Raw genomic sequence first — 21610 nt, 5'->3', positions numbered from 1 at the left:
AACATTGAATATGAATGTACAATTCTTATTAAAGATGCTTGGATCCCCCCCTTAATTTGCAAAAAAAAAACGTTTTTTCATAAGTAGGTCAAAAATCAATATCGATGTTGAAATATCAATAAGACTCTGATCTCATACTTCAGAAAGTATAGTAAATGATAATGTTTCTGAAAATGAATCCAGGTGATTTTCAAGTGATGTGAAATCAAGCCCTTTATTTGGGGCTTTTGCTTTGGATATATTGAAAAAATACGAATAAATGTAAAAATATACGAAAGCTTTGATAATTTGAAATCTTTTATATATGTGATGGATATAATTCTTTGTCATACAAAATATACATTTTCTGAATATCCACCAGCAGTCGTTTTGGGTGTCGGAAGGAAACTATTTCGGAAATTAGGCTTGCACCAGGGATTTAGTTAATGCCCAAGTACATATACTATTTTCTTCACACTTTCCAACGTGCTTGATATTAAAGCTTGTAATTCGTTTGAGGTTTTTGTTTTGCTGTATAATATACGGTCTTTTACCATACTATCAAATAACACGACTCCTATCGTAGTGTTACCCACGTGATTGATACATTATCTGTCTCCTTGACCTCTTCATAATTTGGAGAAGCCGTTTCCGTACACATTGGAGAATATTCTTCTATCTTGGTTTATTGATCAACACATTTTCTATTTTTGATTTGTTGTTGTTATTATTTTGTTTTTGTTGTTCAATAGGAGGATGTAATTCTATAATTATGATCAGAAATAGACATCAGCATAGTTGAAACAAGGACATATTGAAGAATGTAATTTTAGAAAGAGGGGGAATGGATATTATCATATATGTTTTCACACTAGTACTTGTATATTTTGGAATTTCTAATTAATCATATACTATATCATGGAAATGAGAATTTAATGATATGAAATATTTTACAATAATGTAATCATGCAGTATATTGGTGTGTGTGCATTATTTGTTTTGTGTGTACATTTTCAATTTACCATTTGTAAATCAAATGAATGTGAGAAAGGGTAAGTAGAAATTCTCTCTTTCTCTCTTGGTTTCTGTACGTCTCGCGGTCTCTTTCAGTTTCTCTATCTCTGTTCCTCACCTCTTTGCATGCTCTCTCGTTGTTATATGATTGTCTACTTTAATTCGCATAAGTATATCGCTCCCTCTCCTTCTCTTCTGTCGATATCTAATTGTCTGCTTTAATCTGCATACGTTTTGCAACGATAAAGATATAAACACTGTAATGAATGGTCATTCAAATTTCAGGTGCTGTCCAGGCTACAAATGGGATGTTAAAACTGGAACGTGTGTCGGTAAGTCCAATTCAAACTACAATATCATTTAGAAGTCGTATATCTTTCCATCTAAATTATACATACTCTAATATTCATTAAAACGTTCCCTTGTATTTATTCTGATCATGTAAGTATACGGTTTTATGCTATATGAACTGCGTAGGTTTAACTATCACGCCACATTATGACGGTGTGTATTTGATACTACGGAGGAAACGATTTCAACAAAGCAATTTCATCGGAGGAAAAACACCAGATTAATTTAGACAATTTCAGTATGAGAGTTTCCAATACAATATCGTGATTGCTGCAAAAAATGCCAGCATTTCGAGTGAATCGATCGTCAAAGTGCATGGACCCGTATAATGTTCTTCAAATAATGATCATACATGACGATGGGCGGGATTGGGGCAGCCCTAATATTGATTTATATTTAATTTCCATTACCTTACGAAAAAAAAAATCACTGAAAAAAAAAACAACAATTGAATTACTCTAGATAAATTCTGTGTAAATTGGAATTTCGTTGTATGTGCCACGTCGTCATATGATGCAGTGTACTCCTTTTGCGTCATAAGAATTCGGGCATTTAACTTAAAAACTAAATATGTGGTCTTGAGTTTCTTCGATTCTCATTTACATGGACATGATTGTAACTGGCCTTAACTTACGTATGTGCTTATGTGATGATTAATCCGAAGGGCAACAACCATTCTGTTGGAGTTAATGCCTCCAGATGATAATCGGTGATAGGAATGGGCGTGCCTGTATTATAATTTTTAAGTATGTGCTACGTCTGTTTCGTTAGCACGTGATATTATCAATACTATGCATTTTTCTGTAGTGTGCATAACAGAACTCCATTTAAAGAGCTTTTTACATTAAATGATTACCTTATCTTAAAGGAAAAGGCCATCCTAACCACATTGTTGCTTTTATGAATAAACTATAACTTTCTGATATCGTAAATGACAGTCTTTAAGAACAAAAATCCTTGTTTAACAATTAAATCAATATTAATCTATCATGCATTTCAAATTACCCGCCGCTGAGAGAGCGGCCATTCATGTTTAATTTATGACGTCACACCGTCTGTTCCGGTTCATTTCATCAGTAGCACTGTAAACATGACAAGTCACGAACAGTTAAGTTTTGAGCCATATAGATTTGAGCCCGTTCTTTTGCAAGAAGAAATTGAGAAAAGAAGACGTTCAGTCGAGTCGCAGACCAGGTTGACGGTAAACATTTCGTCATACAAATGTCTCGAACCTCACCTTGTCATTACACAAATGATGGATCCACAGTTTACATAGTATTTTCTTTTCAAATGAATTGGTTGGGTCGGGGATTTTGAAATATTTTTTTTCCCACATCTTCCCTTCGCATTAATGTAATTAACTGCTTGACAGGAATGCATTAACCTATTTATTCGTAGTATCTACCACGTGTATATCTTTACTGATCTTAGAATCTCAACAAAACAGGAATATACGGTGTGACGTCAAAATTATTGATTTTTGTGGTCTTTAATACAAAAGATTACACATCATGGCAGCGTCTATAGGTCGCGGGAATTTCAATTTCTAACGTTTTCAAATTAGTACTGAAGCATATCTAGGCCGTATATTAACAGAATAGTATGACGAATCTTTATCATATAATTAATCCTCTCATTTATCATGTAAAAATCTTTTGGGTTGCCTTTCCCTTTAAGATCATTGTTACTAAACAACGTTAACATACAATGCATGACAAGCACAAAAACTAAATACATGTATTGCTTTTTTTAAGAATGTGGCGCTGGATATGTTGGACCTAATTGTTCTCTGACATGCCCATTCCCGTTCTTTGGACCAGGATGCAATTCTACATGCGAGTGTTCAAACCAGAGCTGTCATTTTGCAAAGAGGTGTGTAGAACTTAATGAATCTACAGGTAAAGCGTTAGCTTTGTTTTAGCCCTTTCTATATTATATTTTAGTGCATTCATGTACTACATCAGTTTTGTTAGCAGGTGATATTATCAATACTATGCAGTATGTTTTGTACACAAAACTCCTTTTAAACAACGTTTTACATTAAATGATTACCTTCTCTTAAAATTATTGTTATGAAGCAACGTTAACATAAATGCAGGGTAAGAACATAGTTGTATTGATTATTTTTAAGAATGTGACGTTGGATATATGGGACCTAATTGTTCTCTGACATGTCCAGTCCCATTCTTTGGACCAGGATGCAATTATATGTGTAAATGTTCAAATGAGAGCTGTCATTTTTCAAATGGATGTGCAAAACTTAATGAATCTACAGGTAAAGCGTTAGCTTTGTTTTAAACATTATGCAGTGTGCGAATATAATGAATATAGATGCTACTAAAGTATGTGTATATTTACGTACAGTTGGAAAAAATGGATCGTCGGAGAGAGAACTCAATCACAGGTTCACACCAGTTATATATCCTACAACAGAGAAGAAAAGGGTTACAAAACAAGGTGTGATACCTCCGAATGAGAACATGGGTAGTATACTACGCATCAGCATTTTTCTTGTCACAGGAGTATTTTCAGTAGTCTTGATCTGTTACGTCTTAACATACAGCAGATACAGTAAGCTACTATGCCCGAAACATTTTTCCACAACAGCAGATATGCATGTTCTGGAGATTCTAGAGATCAACGAGGAGGAGGATTAATTTTTAAAGGATTTTCTGTTTGCTATATCCATCTATTAGAATGCAAGCAGAGTAACGATGTACAATATTGATTTTTGATAACCATAATCAAATACAATAATATGTTAGCTAATCTTTTATCATTAAGGAAGCAACTTTGAACCATTCATTTGAAAATAATTCTTTGTTGAATATCATTTAAAGATGACACTGTCACGTTGTCAGGGAAAGATAAAAATTGTATGAATAAGTTTTGATACGAGAATAATCCTAAACTCTCATTGATTGACCAATATTGCATAAATGTAACATCATACATATGTAGTTAGCCAATTATTTAAATGTTTCGAATCATCCAGGAATCATATAGATGGTATATAATCCACTAGATTCCAACAACACTCCATACCCGTAAACGTCGAATCCACAAATCGAGTACAAGGTCAGATGCAAGAATTGTGCAAACACTCACATGGCCAACAACAGATTAGATTGTCAAATTTCCGGTCGATCTGTCACTTCCTCAGAACGAATGAAAAAGTTTACATAGGATTACTAAATATGATTAAACACAGCACTAAACATTTCATTTGTTTTTCGCTTTTATCATACTAATCGTAATGTTTTCAAGAAAGCGAATTTAGACACTTCCTATGTGTCCAATTGGTGAATTCACAATACACGACGTAGTAATCGTAAGAGAACGAGTTAATTTATGATGATGATTTGTGCAAAAATGAGCCCATACCCTGTGAGACTTACTCTTTACCATGCTGGTACCTGATGCAATTTTCTCGTTACCATGCAATTTTTGGAAAACAAAGACGGCGTTAACACATTGGTATAAATAAACAGTTTATGAGGTGTCAGGTACATTTTTTGCTGTTGGTTTTGAAACTTTTAACTAGTGAGTACACATCACAGTGAGCTTTTGAAAGATTAATGGAAAATCACAATTCCCTTTTATGTAAATACTTATATTTCGTATTGATGTAGTTTGTAATACATGCCCCTGGATACATGCAATCCATTCATAGTGGTGCTGGTATATACAAAACATGCTCTGAGCAGGCGTCCCCTTTTCTCTTTGATGTGCTGTCATTTGGATTAACTACACACTACCCAGACCCAATCAGAGTACTGTTAGAGGGGATTTATGCACTGCACAATCAAGAACGCTCTGTCTCTGCCCTTCGTAAATATCTGCCTTGTATCTTATGAATCCAGGGGTACGTGTTTGTACTACTTTTAACTCTGTATTCTCAATTGAATTATGAGATTGATCACTCTTCGTCATTTTCACGTTCGCTTTTAGTTTCTATTCTCCTCTATCTATCTTATTTTCCATCTGTCACAAACACTTACACATAAGGTATTTGAAAGTAGAGTTGTGAATTATTTAGTAGTATGAATACAACGCACTTTTGTGCAATTTATCTGAATATCTGGTATTTGTTTCGTGTGTTGTCAATTTATCCGTGGACTGATACACTTTACATTTTATGATATTTCTTCTAAAAGAGTTTTTTTTAAATTTGCTGATCATTGTATGTGTATCACATGTACCTGAAAATGGTAATAAACAATGCAGAGATAGAACTAATAATGTACATGTTCTATGTATTTTTTTTATATTTGGATATGTGACTAATTATGTTAGAAAATCATAACACATAATTACGCAATGAATACACATTTGCTGTGTTGACTTAAGCAATCCAGAACTCATTAGTTATTAATGTTTTGTTTCCTCTTAGAACACCTATTATTTTCATTTGGTGAGAAAATATATGATTGTCCGGGTTCAACATTGATGAAAGTACTTCTCGCGACTGGTATAGAAAAGGGTAAAATGTCAATTCATTTCCTTCGAAGCAGTATATGCCGTATCAATTGTACATCATCGAAGGAATACAAAGCATGTACTTTTTATTAAGCTATATATATAAGGTATACACTTAATGCAAATTGTGCAATTTAACTCGATGGGATTAAAAAGTAAGCATGTTAATTTTCTATTTTGTTACCTCGTCTCCGAGTCGGATAAACAACACCCCATTTCGAAATTTCCACGATGATGTGACGTAGCAAACTGGCAGAGTGGACGTTTTATATGGTTCTATGCTCTTAGCGGGACGTATACAGCGATCAAAACCAATTAAACGAGAAACGCAGGGTTCACACTGGACCAAAATTGTGTGTCGCAACCTGGCGCGTCGACTCGTACATGTTTGTTGTATAATTGATATATCATTATCATGCCATGCATACATTACAGCTTTCTTTTACCTTTATTATAAATCCCTCTTACTATGGAATTATGAAAATTGTATTTCATCAGGTCAGTTTTTAGTCATCAATGACATGGTAGCACAATGGTCTGTTCTATTGTTTTAGACCAACTCAATTGCATTCCATACCCAGAAAAAATGTAGGAGCACTTTTATTGTCTATAATTGAATGCAATAAAAACAATAAACGGATTTCTATTAGCTTCATTTTCACTACTATTACATAGTTTGCATTGACTGAATGTTACATGTATTATGCTTATTCAAATTTTATGCATATTCAAATTCATAGATGTTGTAATTTATCTTTTTGTATGTTAGTTGACATCTCATTCCAGCATAGTTCCCACCATAGAGACGATAGCAGCTTTTGATGAAGTTTCGGTTATTTTGACCTACACATTGTACTTCCGATTGTAAGTTCTTTATCGAACCAAGGCGTACAGTGATCGTTCAGTGTCATACAAAATCAATTATAACTTTTACTCGTACTATCATGCGTTTGTCAAAAGAGCAAACAAACATCACGTATGTTGCACGTATAAGGTTTGATGTTGCGCCAGGATAGAAGATAGAACCTCGGCCTCACGGTTGCATTAGAGAGTATCCAATCCATTACACCTCTGCAACAGGTTTGTACAGTTTATACGTTAAAACAATAGTTATCTTTGGGGTGGAAGTCGCAGGGAGATGGCTATTAGATGCACCGATTAGAGTCATGAGAACGTGAAATTGAATACAAATGTACATACAATTCAGTTTTCTGTTTAATCGAAATCAAAATGGGATCTGCAACAGTTCCATCTGGTTGCATTACCTCCTTTCACGACCTAGGTCTGTCGCGGCCGGGATTCAAACCCTAACCTTCCGCATGCTGGGCGAACGCTCTACCTTTAGACTACCGTTGCAGTTGATGAATGAGATAAATGAACTCGAAAATAAAATGTAATGGCAATAAAAATAATGCTGGTACAGTCTACGCCACCTACCTCGAAGTTGTTTATATTAACTTATCTGATATATTGAAGGTTACATTGGATTTTGGATATAATGAACAATTCAGGTCGGTTTTCCTAATGTCTATATATCTAGAGAACACCATACATAATAACATGTAATCAAATGCATCTATTGAACCTCTATCTGGCAGGAGAAGGTAATCTTTTGAACCTCTATCTGGCTGGAATAAGTAATCTTCTGAACCTATATCTGGCTGGATTAGGTCAACTGCTGAACTTTTAACTGGCTGTAGTAGGTCATCTCCTGAACCTATAACTGGCTGGAGTAGGTCAACCGCTGAACATCTAACTGGCTGGAGTAGGCCATCTGCTGAACCTATAACTGGCTGGAGTAGGCCATCTGCTGAACCTGTAACTGGCTGGAGTAGGCTATATGATGAACCTATAATTCCCTGGAATAGATCATCTGTTCAACCTATAACTGGCTGGAGTAAGCCATATGACGCGGTTTTGTACTTCATGATGGCATCGATCTTGAATTGATGGTGATATTTTCTTCATACGTAGTTGATGGGGAGTTTAGGTGCATGTGTTACGGCACGTTTGGTCGTCTTGGCACGTTCGGTCGCCCGGTGACGATACGTGCGGCACGTTTGGTCACCGACGAACATTTGTGCGGCACATTTTGTCGCCAGCGACCAAACATGCCACACATTTCGTCGCCCGGCGACCGAATGTGCTGTGAGGGTGGACACGAATGATCGTCAATTTTAGGCCATACCCGAGCATGAATGGTCGCCACCCAGCCCAATGTCCCAAACTCCAACTTTGCTTTTATTTTGCAAAAAGGATGTGTGTTCGTGTGTGTATGTGTTCGTTCGTGCATGTCTGTGTGTATCTGAGTCACGGTGTGAGTGCATGCGCGCGTGTATGTGTATGTGCATGTGCTTATACTTGCATGTGTGTACATATGTATGCGTGCGTATGTGTGTGCATTTATGCGTAAAAAAGTTTGTTTTGCATTGCAAACGCAGATACGTACACACTTTTGTGACACAAGTCAAGTACGACACAAAGCCAATGAACACAAAATGTGGGCATTTCTGGATGGAATTTGAGTTTTTGAGTTGATATATCCCAACTGATTCGATATGCAAGAGCTTGTTCTGGGTATAGTCAGTTTTTAAATCGAGGTAAGCTACTGACAAACAAGTTGATGGTACAGGGATTTCAACAGTCTCGATTGAAGTCAGCATTTCGCAAATTCTATGGTCGTTATAACGATCTAGTTCGTCAATACAACCTCGAATTGGGTCAAATGCTGTCTGACGTGTTTCATACCGGTTGTTAAGCCGTTCTTGACACACCGATTTGACTGCGGATAACTCCGTTTACCTGATCAGGATATGGGGCTCACGGCGGGTGTGACCGGTCAACAGGGGATGCTTACTCCTCCTAGGCACCTGATCCCACCTCTGGTGTGTCCAGGGGTCCGTGTTTGCCCAACTATATATTTTGTATTGATTGTAGGAGTTATGAGATTGATCACTGTTCGTTGTCTTCACTTTGCATGGGAATATATTTTGCAAACATTTTAGCAACATAATACTCTTACATACCATCCCTATGACACGTCGTTTTTACATTTATTCCCCTTTGAAGATATCTCATAAATCTTATAAGACATCTTATAAAAGACATAAAATCTTTTAATATGTTTTTATACGAAATATCGTTTTTGATTTAAGATATCTCATTAACTCTTATAAGATATGTTATAACCTTTTTAAGGTATCTTATAAAAGAAATGTTATAATATATGTTATATATTTTATAAGATATCTTGTAAAACATATGATATATCTTATATTTTTATAAGATATCTCATCAATGATTTCTTATAAGATATCTTATAAACTATATAAAGTATCATATTGTTGTGTAATACGTATACTTGAGTGACACCTGTGACCTAGATTGTTCTAGAGTTCGATGTTTATAACGTAGTAGAAAGATGACGAACTGTGTTTTTCAAGAATGTACCAGAACATTTATTCTGATTATGAATACAATGTTAATCTAGCGGATGATAACCTCTGGGTAGACAAGCACTTTAGCTATTTTGGATTATTCTATAACTGGGAGTAGGATTTAGGAATTTCGTTGGAAATTAATAACCGATTTGTGATTTGTTTTGTATATAGATTCAGCTCGGCACGGATATTGTTCACCTATTGTAAGTAAGTACTTTGTTATTATTGTAATTTTTTCCAATAATTGCAAATTAATGTCATTACTTGTTTGACTGCCTTTGTTAGTGAATTCTGCTACTGGGTAATTCTGACCCAGAACAATATGAATTTACTTTTATAATATGTATAAGATACCTTACATTTACAAAACATATTCGATATCTCGTATGTTTTATAAGATGTCTTATAAAGTTGATGAGATATCTTATAAAAAAATCATCTATGAGATATCTTCTTATAAAACATATGGGATATCTTTAATGTTTTATAAAATAGCTTACAAAGATAAATTTCTAAGACATCTTCTATCTTTTAAAAGATATTTCATCAACTTTATAAGATATTTTGTTTGATATACAATATATCTTATAAAGTCTATGAGATGTCTTATATAGTTTTAAAAATATCTAATATATTTATGAGATATAATATTAACTGTAAATTATATGAGACATCTTTTGAAGTTTATTAGATATCTTATTCAAAATAGAAGATATCTCATAAACTATATAAGATACATTTACAAAGGAGTAAATATAAATATGGCGTGACATACATCCTGCCAAGTATGAGTGCACAAACACGCATACAAATACACATGGGCACACAGAGTGAAATACAAAGCAAGCACTACCATTTGTCATGGTTTGATAAGAAAATGAAATCTTTAGATTCGGTATAAACAACACTGCGTGTACAGTTTTAATTTTAGTGAACATAATATTCATGAACAGCACTTTACCACTTACCATGTTAACTTAATGTAAAAAAGAAATCCATCAGTACTATCATGATGATCAAATTAAAAAAAGGAATTTCAGCTCACTACTGTACTAGCGATAAGCATGGAGTAAAATGTACGAAATGGCCACAAAATGGGTACTTTTACAAAGTACGCATCCAATCGAACAAGTAGAGCAAGCAAATCTATAAATTTGCAACTTCATAGGTATGAAGCACTTTTCATACATGAAATAGGCTCTCTCAAAAAGAGCCACTATTTTTAAATGTAGTTAGCAGAAACACAGTTGTCTTTCTCTCTGTTATTGAATTTGGCGTGGAAGAGAGAGAGAGAGAGAGAGAGAGAGAGAGAGAGAGAGAGAGAGAGAGAGAGAGAGAGAGAGAGAATACTATTGAACATACCTGATTGTCAAGAAACGGTCATGGGTGTGTTTATATCTGTTACAAAACACTTCCTGTCTCTGAGAGAGAGAGAGAGAGAGAGAGAGAGAGAGAGAGAGAGAGAGAGAGAGAGAGAGAGAGAGAGAGAGAGAGAGAAGGAGACTGTGTGTTTGTGTGAGTGTGTGTGAAAGAGAGAGAGCAAGAAAGGTTACATGGGATGATTGTAGGAGCAGTGCGGGGACAGTTCTGACTTGTTGAAGAGTAGGCGTCAATGGAGGAATACTACAGTTTTGTGGGTATATCCATGCCATGTTTCGTGTACTCTCTCCTCTTGTAGGCCTACCCTTTTACGCCACATTTATGAAATGCAAAATTAGGCCTACATGTATTCTCTGCATACTTGAAGCATGTCGAAGGTTTGAAAAGCTGTTTCTAATCGGAATAAGGTATGCTGTGATTTTTCTAGGTAGCGTCCATTAGCATCTGGTTGTTAATCGAAGGCTATTAGAAAGCGCCATATCCCTCTTATAGCTATTACCTGCCAATTCAAAAGACTCGTTCGGTTTGATTAAATCGGAAGGAATCGATGAAGAATTTGGAGAAGAAGGTGGAGGAGGATTAGAGAGGAGAACGAGAAGGAAGGGGAATATGTGCTGGAGGAGGAGGAGTAGGAGAAAAGCATAGTTGGGAGTTTGGAGTTGGGGCTTGGGTGGCGACCATTCTTGCTCGGGTATGACCTAAAATTGGCGACCAATCGTGTCCACCCTCACGTCACCTTCGGTCGCCCGGCAACGATACGTGCGGCACGAATGGTCGCCGGCGGCCAAACGTGCGGCACGAATGGTTGTCGGTGACCAAACGTGCCAAAACGACCAAACGTGCCGTAACAACATGTATGTTGTACATTTTACTAAAAACATCAAATCTTTTGTATGCCCTGCCTACTTTATATGAAATATTCTCTTATCTATATTGTTCAAATTGCAATCAGGATAGAGACGGTTTTTTTAACTGTAAGTTAAGAAAAAATAAATCTATTTTTGTTCTCTCTTTTATTTTTGATTTGTACAGCAAGTAACTAGAAATTTAATAACTCTATTAAAGAACGAATGAATCAGTTGAGAGGGTAGTATATATATGTATATACATCTATGTGACAAAAACCGAATGAATTATTTTTCAAAAATCAGACTGTCAGAAAACTTACTGTTATTTCTTTGCCAGGGGCCTTACTCACAAAATATCGTATGAAAGGTGAATATAACGATCAGTGATCAATCTCATAACTTCTATAAGCAATTTAAATTAGATAGTTGGGTAAACACGGACCCCTGGACACACCAGAGGTGGAATCAGGTACCTAAGGGGAGTAAGCATCCCCTGTCAACCGGTCACACCCGCCGTGAGTCCTATATTCTAATCAGGTAAACGGAGTTATCCGTAGTCAAAATCAGTGTGCCAAGAACGGCCTAACTATCGGTATGAAACACGTCAGACAGCATTTGGCCCAATGATAGGTAGTATGACTAAGATCAAGGTTTACGAACCCTGTAATTTTCTTATTATTCATTTCTTGTAGATTTTCTTCATTAATATGTAAACTACATTCATGGTTTATAAAACTTGATTTCATACTTATGACCTTGTGATCGGTATTTCATTATCAGACAGAAGTATTTTTTTCAGCTGAGTCGTAAGATGATTAGTGAATAAGGAGACTGTTAAGTGGCTATGTAAAATAACTGTTGAGGAGGTAGGTGTTAGTGTCATTTGAATTTCAAAATGTTTCGGAATAAAATTTGCTTTCATTTGTTTTAGATAAATTTACGCAATGATTGCAACATAATTGGAACTTTTCCAAATGTGTTAATGAATCAAATACTTTCGTTTCTTCCTGAAATCTCTTATATAGTTTTTCAAAGTATTTCTTTTCCATTCCGAAATATATACAGCCTGTATTGTATCACTCGGTGACAACACTGACATTGTCACGGTATATGCTTCATGTAAATTTTGAACAGTGTATGTTGAATACTTATAATTTTAAAAAAATCTCAAAATTCATCTTTCTTTAATTTATTGATCACTACATTTGCGATTCATTTCTATTTTCGATACTCTAGGATTGATCAAGAAATAATACACCACCCACACTCACCCAAATGTTTACCAGTCAATCTGAATGTGGGATTATATCTGTTTGATCACGACCGTATATTTTGAGCTACAATTACTACATGTGATCATGAAAAATAAACAAAATTGAACCTTATCGTTACAGATTCAAATTTCCTTCATCATTATATATGTTTCTTTAAATGGAATAGACACAAAAACTATACAAGCTTTTCAAATATATTTCAAAACTACGGTCAATTAAAGAATGTTTACAGAAGTAACTCGGTGAATACGAAGTTCACAAAGCCGTGTACGACTGTAGTGATAGACATACCACAAGCAGTAAAGATTCCGTCTCAAGATTATTATATAGAAGATATAAATTCTCTATCAACTCAAACTTCATTGACAATAATCATGTTTCTGATAAGGAGATCAAATAACTATGTCGAGAAAGCGATATCAAATGCAGTATGAAGGATAAAATATGCTGCCACGAAGGATGCAGGGATGGAATCGAGCAAGTCATATTTGCTGTAATTTAATAGAAATGGCTATGCATGGGGAGGTGGAGATAATGGACAGTAATAAATTTCATAACTGTACAACTCCTTATATCTAAAAACACCAAAACATGTATACCAAATCCATTAACTTTGGGAGCAAAAATTAATAAATAGATAAATAGATAAAGACACATCTTTCAAAACGCAAATTTGAAAGTTTTGTCGCTTGAAATGATCAGTGGTGATTATTTTTTAGAAATTCCTACAGGAATCACATGAAAAGAATAAGGAAACCCTATTGATCTCTTTGTTCGATATTGATAAACCGCAGATGTTCAAATGGGCATCTAAGGTCAAGTTGAAATAATATTTATAGACTTGTATCAAGTTCAACGGTTTTTGTACGACAAAAGAATACAATGTTAGATTTGAATCCCGTCACTTCAAATGAAAAGTGCATTTCACATACATGTATATAATAGATGAGTTAAAAAGTAATTCAAAGGTCAACACCAAAGTAACAAGGTTAAAGAATTTGGTGTTTTTAATACAGCAAAGTCTGATAATCCAGTTCGATTTTATAGTCTTAGACAGTGCGTGAAACAAGAAGATCGATCTCTGAGTGCATATATTACAATTTGATACCAATTAAAGTGTTTTAACCAGACTTTTACGAACATGTATCGTGTGCATGCTTATCTCACTTTTTGCAGTGTAAAAATCATTTGATTGTTTATTGTTTAACATCCCTCCCGAGAATATTTCACTCATATTGAGACGTCATCATTGCCGGTGGAGGACTGCAACATTTAGGCCTATGCTCAGCGCTTACAACCTTTGCGGAGGGGGTTGTATATCGTGCCACAACTGCTTTGACACGAGGCCGCGGATTTTGCGGTCTAATTAGAATGGCCGTTCCATTTAGTAGCCATTTAGGACAAGCAAGGAGTACTAAGGACCTTTTCTAACCCAGATGCCTACGGGGTTTAAAAATGAAATTACATTCTCTGATAATTGTTGTTATTAAAACATTGAATAGAAATGTGCAATTCTTATCAAAGATGCTCGTTTTTTCCCTATATTTGGGATTTTTTTGTCACTTGAGTAAACTCAAGTAAGCTATAATTGCAATTGGTTGCCGTCCGTCGTCGTCCGCCGTCCTTCGTGCGTTAACAATGGAGTATTTTTGATTTCTTGATAATTGCCAGTCCAATTCTTTATAAATTCTATAAGATGCATCTTTGGGACAAGGGGGGAATTAATTGTAAATTTTAGGACTCCAGCAACCCTGGGGCCCTAGGGGCAAGACAAAAACTGTCCAAAATGTTCCAATTTCCAAAAATCTTCTTCTTAAGAATCGCACATGTGTACGAAAAACTAAATGTATAATGAGGTAGAGCAGGAAAACCAAAATAGTAAACTTCATGATCCCCGGGGTATGGGTTCTGACACCAGGGCGGGGTCAAACTTGTTATATAGTGTTTATATGTAAAACACTTAAATAACATCTGTTTTAGTGCTAATGACACTTAATTGAAACTAAATGAATATTTAGAAAGAACAGTTAGTCCTTCACCAAACTTGTAAATTTGACGATCTCATGGATAGGGGTTCTGGTATTAGGGTGGCTCAAAATGGTCAGTTATTAAATGTGTGAACAATAGACGTTTTTAACTTCTTTTTATGACTATCAGTCCAATTCTTTTCAAATTTGGTATGAAGCATCTTTGGAACAAGAGGGGGGGGGCATGAATTGCAAATTTCAGGATATCTGCACCACTAGGGTTTTAGGGGGAATACAGTTCCTACGGTCATCTGGCCCAGAGAATGGATGATTTCAGTAGGAGTCCCAAAATCTGGCATTCAAATAAGGAATATATAAGCACAACCAAACTACATTTGATTTGATCCAACTTTGCTTTGTATTGTATGTCAGGAGTGTTAAGTTGGCATAAAATTGCCAAAAAGGCCGAAATCAATATAAAAATTCATATAAATTCAGGGGGTTTTTCTTTTAGAAAAAAATACAGTCCATGCGTCGAGCAAATTCATATTCAAATACATTTTTATTTTCTATATAGGGCTCACGGCGGGTGTGACCGGTCGACATGGGGTGCTTACTTCTCCTAGGCACCTGATCCCACCTCTGGTGTGTCCAGGGGTCCGTATTTGCCCAACTATCTATTTTGTATTGCTTGTGGGAGTTATGAGATTGATTACTGTTTCTTATCTTCACCTTTCATTAACACACAATATATATTGATTTCATTTTGCTCGACGAATGAGTACACCTTTTCCTAAGCAATAATCTGGATGAAGTTATCAAGCTCTTTTTGATTAAAAGGCAGGAAAATGTCTTATTCATGATTTAATAATGCTATCAAATAAGCAATAACTTTGATTTAAGCATTCCTGCACCTCTGGGGCTTTAGGGTTGGGGCAAAAACTACCCAAAATTGACCGATTTTCAAGAATCTTCTCATGAACCACACGTTTAAGAAAAACTAAATGCATACCGAAATTGTAAATTTCATGATTCCCTGGGTAGAGGTTCTCAGGGTGAGGTTAAACTTAGTATATAGTGTTTATGTGTAAGTTTGCTGATACTGTATAAAATCTAAATGCATACTAAGGAATAGCAGAAAATATGTACAAAAATAATGAATTTCACAACCCAGGGTTTTGACAGTAGGATGGGTCAAAATTAGTTGTCTCTTGTAATGTTTTAATGTTAATACACCTAATATATTATATGAAGCATTTCATCAGTGTATGCATGCATGTATGAGGACATTGAAGTTGTAAGAGCACATCTTGTTCTATACTTTTGCTGAATGTTGAAATTTAGCTTAGATATTCAGAGCAGGAAGTGTTTTTTAGATTTGATAGCCCTTGGGAGAAGTGATAATGTTTCACCAGTACTCAGGTGAACGATAAGGCCTATGGATCTATTGTTTATAAGTAGGTCAAAATTAATATCGAGGTTGAAATATCAATAAGACTCTGAAAGTCTAGTAAATGACAATGTTTCTGAAAATGAATTCAGTTGAAGTCAAATTGATTCTGAGACCAAGCCCTTTGTTTTGGGCTTACAAAAATACGAATAAATGTAACATTGTGCGAAAACAACAGGTAATGTGATGTATATAAATCTTTGTCGTACGAAATATACTTCTTCTAAATATTTATCAGCAAAATAAATCTTGCTCGACAATAGAAAGTCGTTTTGGGTGCTGGGAGGAAAATAGTTTTGGAAATAAGGCTTGTACCAGGGATTTAGAAAATACCAAAGTACTATCTTCTTGATTGTAAAGCTTGTGATTCGTTTGGGGTTTTCGTTTTGCTGTATAATACACGGTCTTTATACAGCATACTATCAATTAACACGATTCCTATTGCAGTGTTACTCACGTGATTGATACATTATCTGTCTCCTTGACCTCTCAATAATTTGGAGAACGCGTTTCCGTACACATAAAATAGCATTCTTCTTTTCTGGTTTATTGATCAACACATATTCTATTTTTGATTTGTTGTTATTTTGTTTTTGTTGTTCAATAGCAGGATGTAATATTTATAATTATGGTCTGAAATAGACTCGAGGATAGTTGACACAAGGAAATATCTACGCAATTAAATTTAGAAACCGAGGAAATTGATATAATCGTATTTGCTTTTACGCTAGTACTTGTATATTTTTGAATTACTAATTAATATAACATATCCTGGGAATGAGAATTCGATGATTTGAAATCTTTTACAATAAAATAATCATGCAGTATATTGGTGTGTGTGCAATATTTGTTTTCTGTGCACATGTACAATTTACCATTTGTAGATCAAAGGACTGTGAGAATGGGTAAGTAGAATTTAGATCTTCTCTTGGTCTGTGTACGTCTCGCAGTCTTTCTCAATTTTTCTATCTTTGTCTCTCGCTCCCTCTCTTTCTCTTTCTATCTTGTCGATATATGAATTCGCATACGTTTTGCAACGATAATGATGGAAACACTATAATGATATGTCATTCATACTGCAGGAAATGCTGTTCAGGCTACAAATGGAATGCTACAACTGACATGTGTGTTGGTAAGTACAATTCCAAGTACGGTAACATTTAGAGGTGGTACATGTATATCTTTCTATCTAAATTATACTTAATTTCAATATAATTTCAATATCCATTAAAAATCCCATTGTACTTATTCTGAGCATGCAGATATATGGTTATATGTGACATACACTGCGTATGTTTGACTATGACATCACATTATAACGTTTGTATGGCTTACTACGGAGGAAAACAAACAATGTCAACAAAACGACTTCGGACGAGGAAATGCACCAGATTAAGTGAGACAATATTAGTGTGAGAATAAACAGAATCCCCTATACAATATCATTACTGCTGCCCATCTGCCATCATACCAAGTGAAATAATCGTCAAAGTGTTCAAAACAGTATAATGTTCTTCAAATAACGATCAAACAAGACCACGAACGGCTTTGGACAGAAATAAAATTGCTGCATATGAAAGGTGAAGTTAACGAACAGTGATCAATCTCCAAACTCCTATAAGCAATAAAAAATATATAGTATGGCAAACACGGACCCCTGAACACACCAGAGGTGTGATCAGGTGCCTAGGAGGAGTAGGCATCCCCTGTCGTCTGGTCACACCCGCCGTGAGCCGTATATCCTGATCAGGTAAACGGAGTTATCCGTAGTCAAAATCACTGTGCCAAGAACGGCCTAACAATCGGTATGAAACATGTCAGACAGCATTTCACCCAATAGTAGATTGTGTAGACGAACTAGATCGTTATAACGACCATAGAATTTGCGAAATGCTAACTTCAATCGAGACTGTTGTATATTTACTTCAATATTTATGATAAAAATCATAACTGAGAAAATCCAAAGGCATATCTTACACTGGATCAATTGAGTGTAAATTGGAATTTCGCAGTATATGTCACGTCATCATAGGCTGCACTACACTCTGTGTTAACCCCTTTTGCGTCATAAGAGTTGAGGTATTGATTTTAAAATTTAAAAAAATGGTTCAGCATTTCTTCGATTCTCATTGACATGAAAAATGACTGTAACTGGCCTTAGCTTACGCGTGTACCTACGTGCGGAACAAACCGAGGGGGATAACTATTATGTTCCAAGCTTCCCCTCAGATGATAATCAGTAATAGATATAGGCGTGTTTATATTATATTTGTTTTAGTATGTACTACATTCTTTTCTTTAGCACCTGATATTGTCAATACTATGTATTCTTCTGTATTGTACACAATAATCCGTATGAACAGCGATTTACATTAAATTGTTACCCTGTCTTAGATTAATTGTTACTGAGCAATCTTAATATACGTTGTATTTTTCTTTCAGAATGTGACATCGGATATTATGGACCTAATTGTTCACTAAAATGTCCATTTCCCTTCTTTGGATCAAGATGCAATTCTACGTGCACATGTTCAAATGAGAGTTGCCATTTTGCAAATGGATGTGCAGACGTTATTAGATCTACAGGTAAAGCGCTCACTTCTTTTTAAACATGCAGTTTGCAAATAAAATGAATATTGTTGTTACTAAATTATGTGTAAATTCACGTGCAGTTATAGCAAACGAATCACAAGAGAGAGACGTCAAGCACAGGTCCACACCAGCTATAAATCCCACAACAAAGAAGAGGGTTACAAAACGAAAAGATGTGAGACCACAAATCCATGGACACGGGGGTAGTGTATTACGAACTAGCATTTTTCTTGTCTTTGGATTGTTTTCCGTAACCTTGATCTGTTACCTCTTAACATATAGCAGATACAGTAAGCTGCTTTGCGCCAAATCTTTTTCCACAACAGCAGATATGCATCCTTTGGAGATACTAGAGATCAATGAGGAAGAGGATTAATCTTTTTGTCCATCTACAATATGGAAATCACTTTAACAATATCATATATTACTAATTATTACGTGGTTGCAACCGTGCAACCGATTCCAATGTCATTTTGGTTGCTAAATAATTGACCTTGACCTATTTGCCGAAGTTTTGAAATAGCAACACCCTTACCTTAATTTTCAATCAATGAGTTTATTAGAATGAAAAAAAGAGTTTATGTTCATCTGGTGGTTTGCAGAATTGTAAATATCATCTTACTAGAAAATATATAGCAAACTACATGCTCAGTATAATGATCTTATATGAAAACACAACCTATTGTTAAGTTGAATGTTGCCGGACGTGTTTTATAACAATTTTAAACCGTTCTTTACATATACATGTTGACTGGATTACTCTATGTTGGCCTGATCAACATGTCCGGTTCATGGCGGGTGTGATCAGTCATCAGGGGACCCTTGCTCATCGTAGACACCCGATCCCACCCCTGGTGAATCCAGGGGTCCGTGTTCTCATTATGATTCTTTATTTATTCCACATAAAATTCTGAAAATCATCATTATTGGTGATCTTCACTTATTCATCAAATCTATTGATAAATACAGATGAACGGAAATTTTGAGCGATAGCTTTATAGAAGAAACATTGTTGTATAGCTTTTGTCACGTTACTGAAAAAAATACCCCCCCCCCAAAAAAAAAAACACCAACCAACGAATGAAGTCAAAATCGATCTTCATAATAATAACACTAATGCTTATACTAGTACTACTACAACTATTGTTGTACAACTACAACTAGAACAACTGCTACTACTGTTTTTATTATCATTACTACTATTACTACTGCTAATGTCGATAATAAAAACAAACAAGAAAGAAACCATGGTAATGTGAATTTAAAAGACAGCTTTTCACATATGAAACTAAAATTTATCATCTAAAGAGTGTGGGAGTAATTTAATTTTTGTTTATATAATTGGCATTATAAACAATATGCAAAATAAATCTGATTTACAATTTAGTTAAGAGCTCCAATTTCAATCAATTATTTGAATGACTTTAATTCTGGGGCATTTTGTACGAGTATAACCTGGTTTGGGTCAGTTTAAGCTTTGAGGATTATAAAACAGCATAAAGTGATCCAAACCAGGTTCTACTCATATACTATGTCCCAGATTTAAAGTTATCCCTTATAAGTTAATGCGATATACATAGATACAACCCGTCGTTTATCAAAATGTACATAAAATCTGAAAAAAATAAGTCAACTGAGCCGCGCAATGATTCGCTTAATAACCACGACGGAGTGTGGGCAGCCATTTTAGTTCTACGGAGCCTATTTATCAAAATATTGTAAACTGCTAAACTACTAAAGGTAGTTATTAAGGGTTAACTTTGAAGTTTGTCATGGCAGAATATATGTATAGGCTATGAATGCAATGCGTAATTTGCTGCCCGTTTGCATTGTGAGGCCTACCCAAAATATTAAAAATAAGTCTTAAAATATCAGAAAATAGAATAATCTGCGGCTTTTAAGTCTGAAAATTTCTAGTACGTGAAAACTTACATTTGTATGCAACGGTATCTCGAATAATCCGACACAAGAAAGGGAACAATCGCGATCCATATGCCAATGTGACTGACGCCATCTGATATAAAATGAGATGTATGGTTTGTTTGTTTGCGTTGTTGAAAGGCGGATCAAGCAATGAAGCAATCACCTTTCCACGGTGAGAAATGTATATCAAAATGAATAGGGCAATGTATACTTGGTACATAGTTAAATCGAATATGATATCGTTGTTTAACGTATTATTCGATCACCACATAGAGAAAGATGATTTACAACAGTGATTTGTGTATTGGTAGATCTTATACGTCTTGCTTGAAGATGAGAAAAAAATATGTGTAATAAACCGAAATACCTTATTACAGACGTTGAACTTCTATTCCTTATAAAGCCCAAACAGTGATGCGATGTAAATTTAGAGAAATAAAATGTAAAGTTCCGACTGGTGGTTGTCAGGGGGTTGTTTCCCCATACCATACCAGATTAAAGAAAATAACCTGCGTTCCTCAATTTGATTTTGACCAATTAGAAATATAATACAATAAGAATTAAATTATTTGAAAATACCCCTCAAGAAATCAACACTGACATTGTTAATGGGAGACAAAAATCATCTTCGATAATCAACAATCCTGAAGTTCAATTTAAACCTTGGGGCAATGCTATATATTATTATCATTCTCGAATAAAGGGACATGTAAGTGATTTAAGATGGAAATTTTCTAATTTTATTTTTCTATTTTCAATATTTAGAAAACTTAACCAAGGTAAAGTTCTCAGCAAAAAAATTGATATCAGTTGTGGAGGTACATGGGAGATATAGAGCTCATAATTATTCGTTATGTAAACAATGTCCCTGTTATGTAAACAATGTCCCTGTTATGTAAACAATGTCCCTGTT

At 35.1% G+C, this 21610-nt stretch overlaps 2 protein-coding genes and 1 long non-coding RNA gene across 4 annotated transcripts; 2 read left to right on the top strand and 1 right to left on the bottom strand.

Moving 5' to 3' along the window:
• Positions 1–237: 237 nt before the first annotated feature.
• On the top strand, positions 238–6470 carry LOC125677563 (platelet endothelial aggregation receptor 1-like). Of its 2 annotated transcripts, XM_048915681.2 has the most exons (5): positions 248–1031; positions 1279–1325; positions 3099–3242; positions 3476–3619; positions 3709–6470. In XM_048915681.2, exons 1-5 carry the CDS (start codon positions 946–948, stop codon positions 3999–4001), a joined length of 714 nt encoding a protein of 237 aa, XP_048771638.2. In that variant the 5' UTR covers positions 248–945; the 3' UTR covers positions 4002–6470. The 2 variants fall into 2 exon arrangements, with proteins under 2 accessions (XP_048771639.2, XP_048771638.2); XM_048915682.2 differs by lacking the exon at positions 3476–3619 and having other exon boundaries at positions 238–1031.
• LOC130052828 (uncharacterized) lies at positions 3704–20846 on the bottom strand. The gene is made up of 3 exons (XR_008801241.1): positions 20707–20846; positions 19043–19163; positions 3704–3768 (listed from the first exon to the last, which is right to left on the bottom strand). It is a non-coding gene; the product is annotated as an uncharacterized LOC130052828 (long non-coding RNA).
• On the top strand, positions 15867–19150 carry LOC125677575 (uncharacterized). Its single transcript, XM_056158911.1, has 4 exons — positions 15867–17087; positions 17265–17314; positions 18625–18768; positions 18855–19150. The coding sequence occupies exons 1-4, from the start codon at positions 17002–17004 to the stop codon at positions 19148–19150; spliced, it is 576 nt and encodes a 191-aa protein (XP_056014886.1). The 5' UTR covers positions 15867–17001.
• Positions 20847–21610: the final 764 nt, after the last annotated feature.

Source organism: Ostrea edulis, chromosome 3 (genome assembly GCF_947568905.1).
Source record: "Ostrea edulis chromosome 3, xbOstEdul1.1, whole genome shotgun sequence".
Taxonomy (NCBI): domain Eukaryota; kingdom Metazoa; phylum Mollusca; class Bivalvia; order Ostreida; family Ostreidae; genus Ostrea; species Ostrea edulis.
Note: the sequence above shows the minus strand (reverse complement) of the source record. Positions and strands in the feature narration are given on the sequence as shown.

Bases quoted from the DNA above. Each gene is read 5' to 3' on its own strand.
- LOC125677563 (XM_048915681.2), top strand. From the start codon at position 946: ATGCAGTATATTGGTGTGTGTGCATTATTTGTTTTGTGTGTACATTTT. The intron at 3,243-3,475 runs GTAAAGCGTTAG...ATTATTTTTAAG, and splicing joins AGAACTTAATGAATCTACAG to AATGTGACGTTGGATATATG. The intron at 3,620-3,708 runs GTAAAGCGTTAG...ATTTACGTACAG, and splicing joins AAAACTTAATGAATCTACAG to TTGGAAAAAATGGATCGTCG.
- LOC125677575 (XM_056158911.1), top strand. From the start codon at position 17,002: ATGCAGTATATTGGTGTGTGTGCAATATTTGTTTTCTGTGCACATGTA. The intron at 17,088-17,264 runs GTAAGTAGAATT...TTCATACTGCAG, and splicing joins TCAAAGGACTGTGAGAATGG to GAAATGCTGTTCAGGCTACA. The intron at 18,769-18,854 runs GTAAAGCGCTCA...ATTCACGTGCAG, and splicing joins AGACGTTATTAGATCTACAG to TTATAGCAAACGAATCACAA.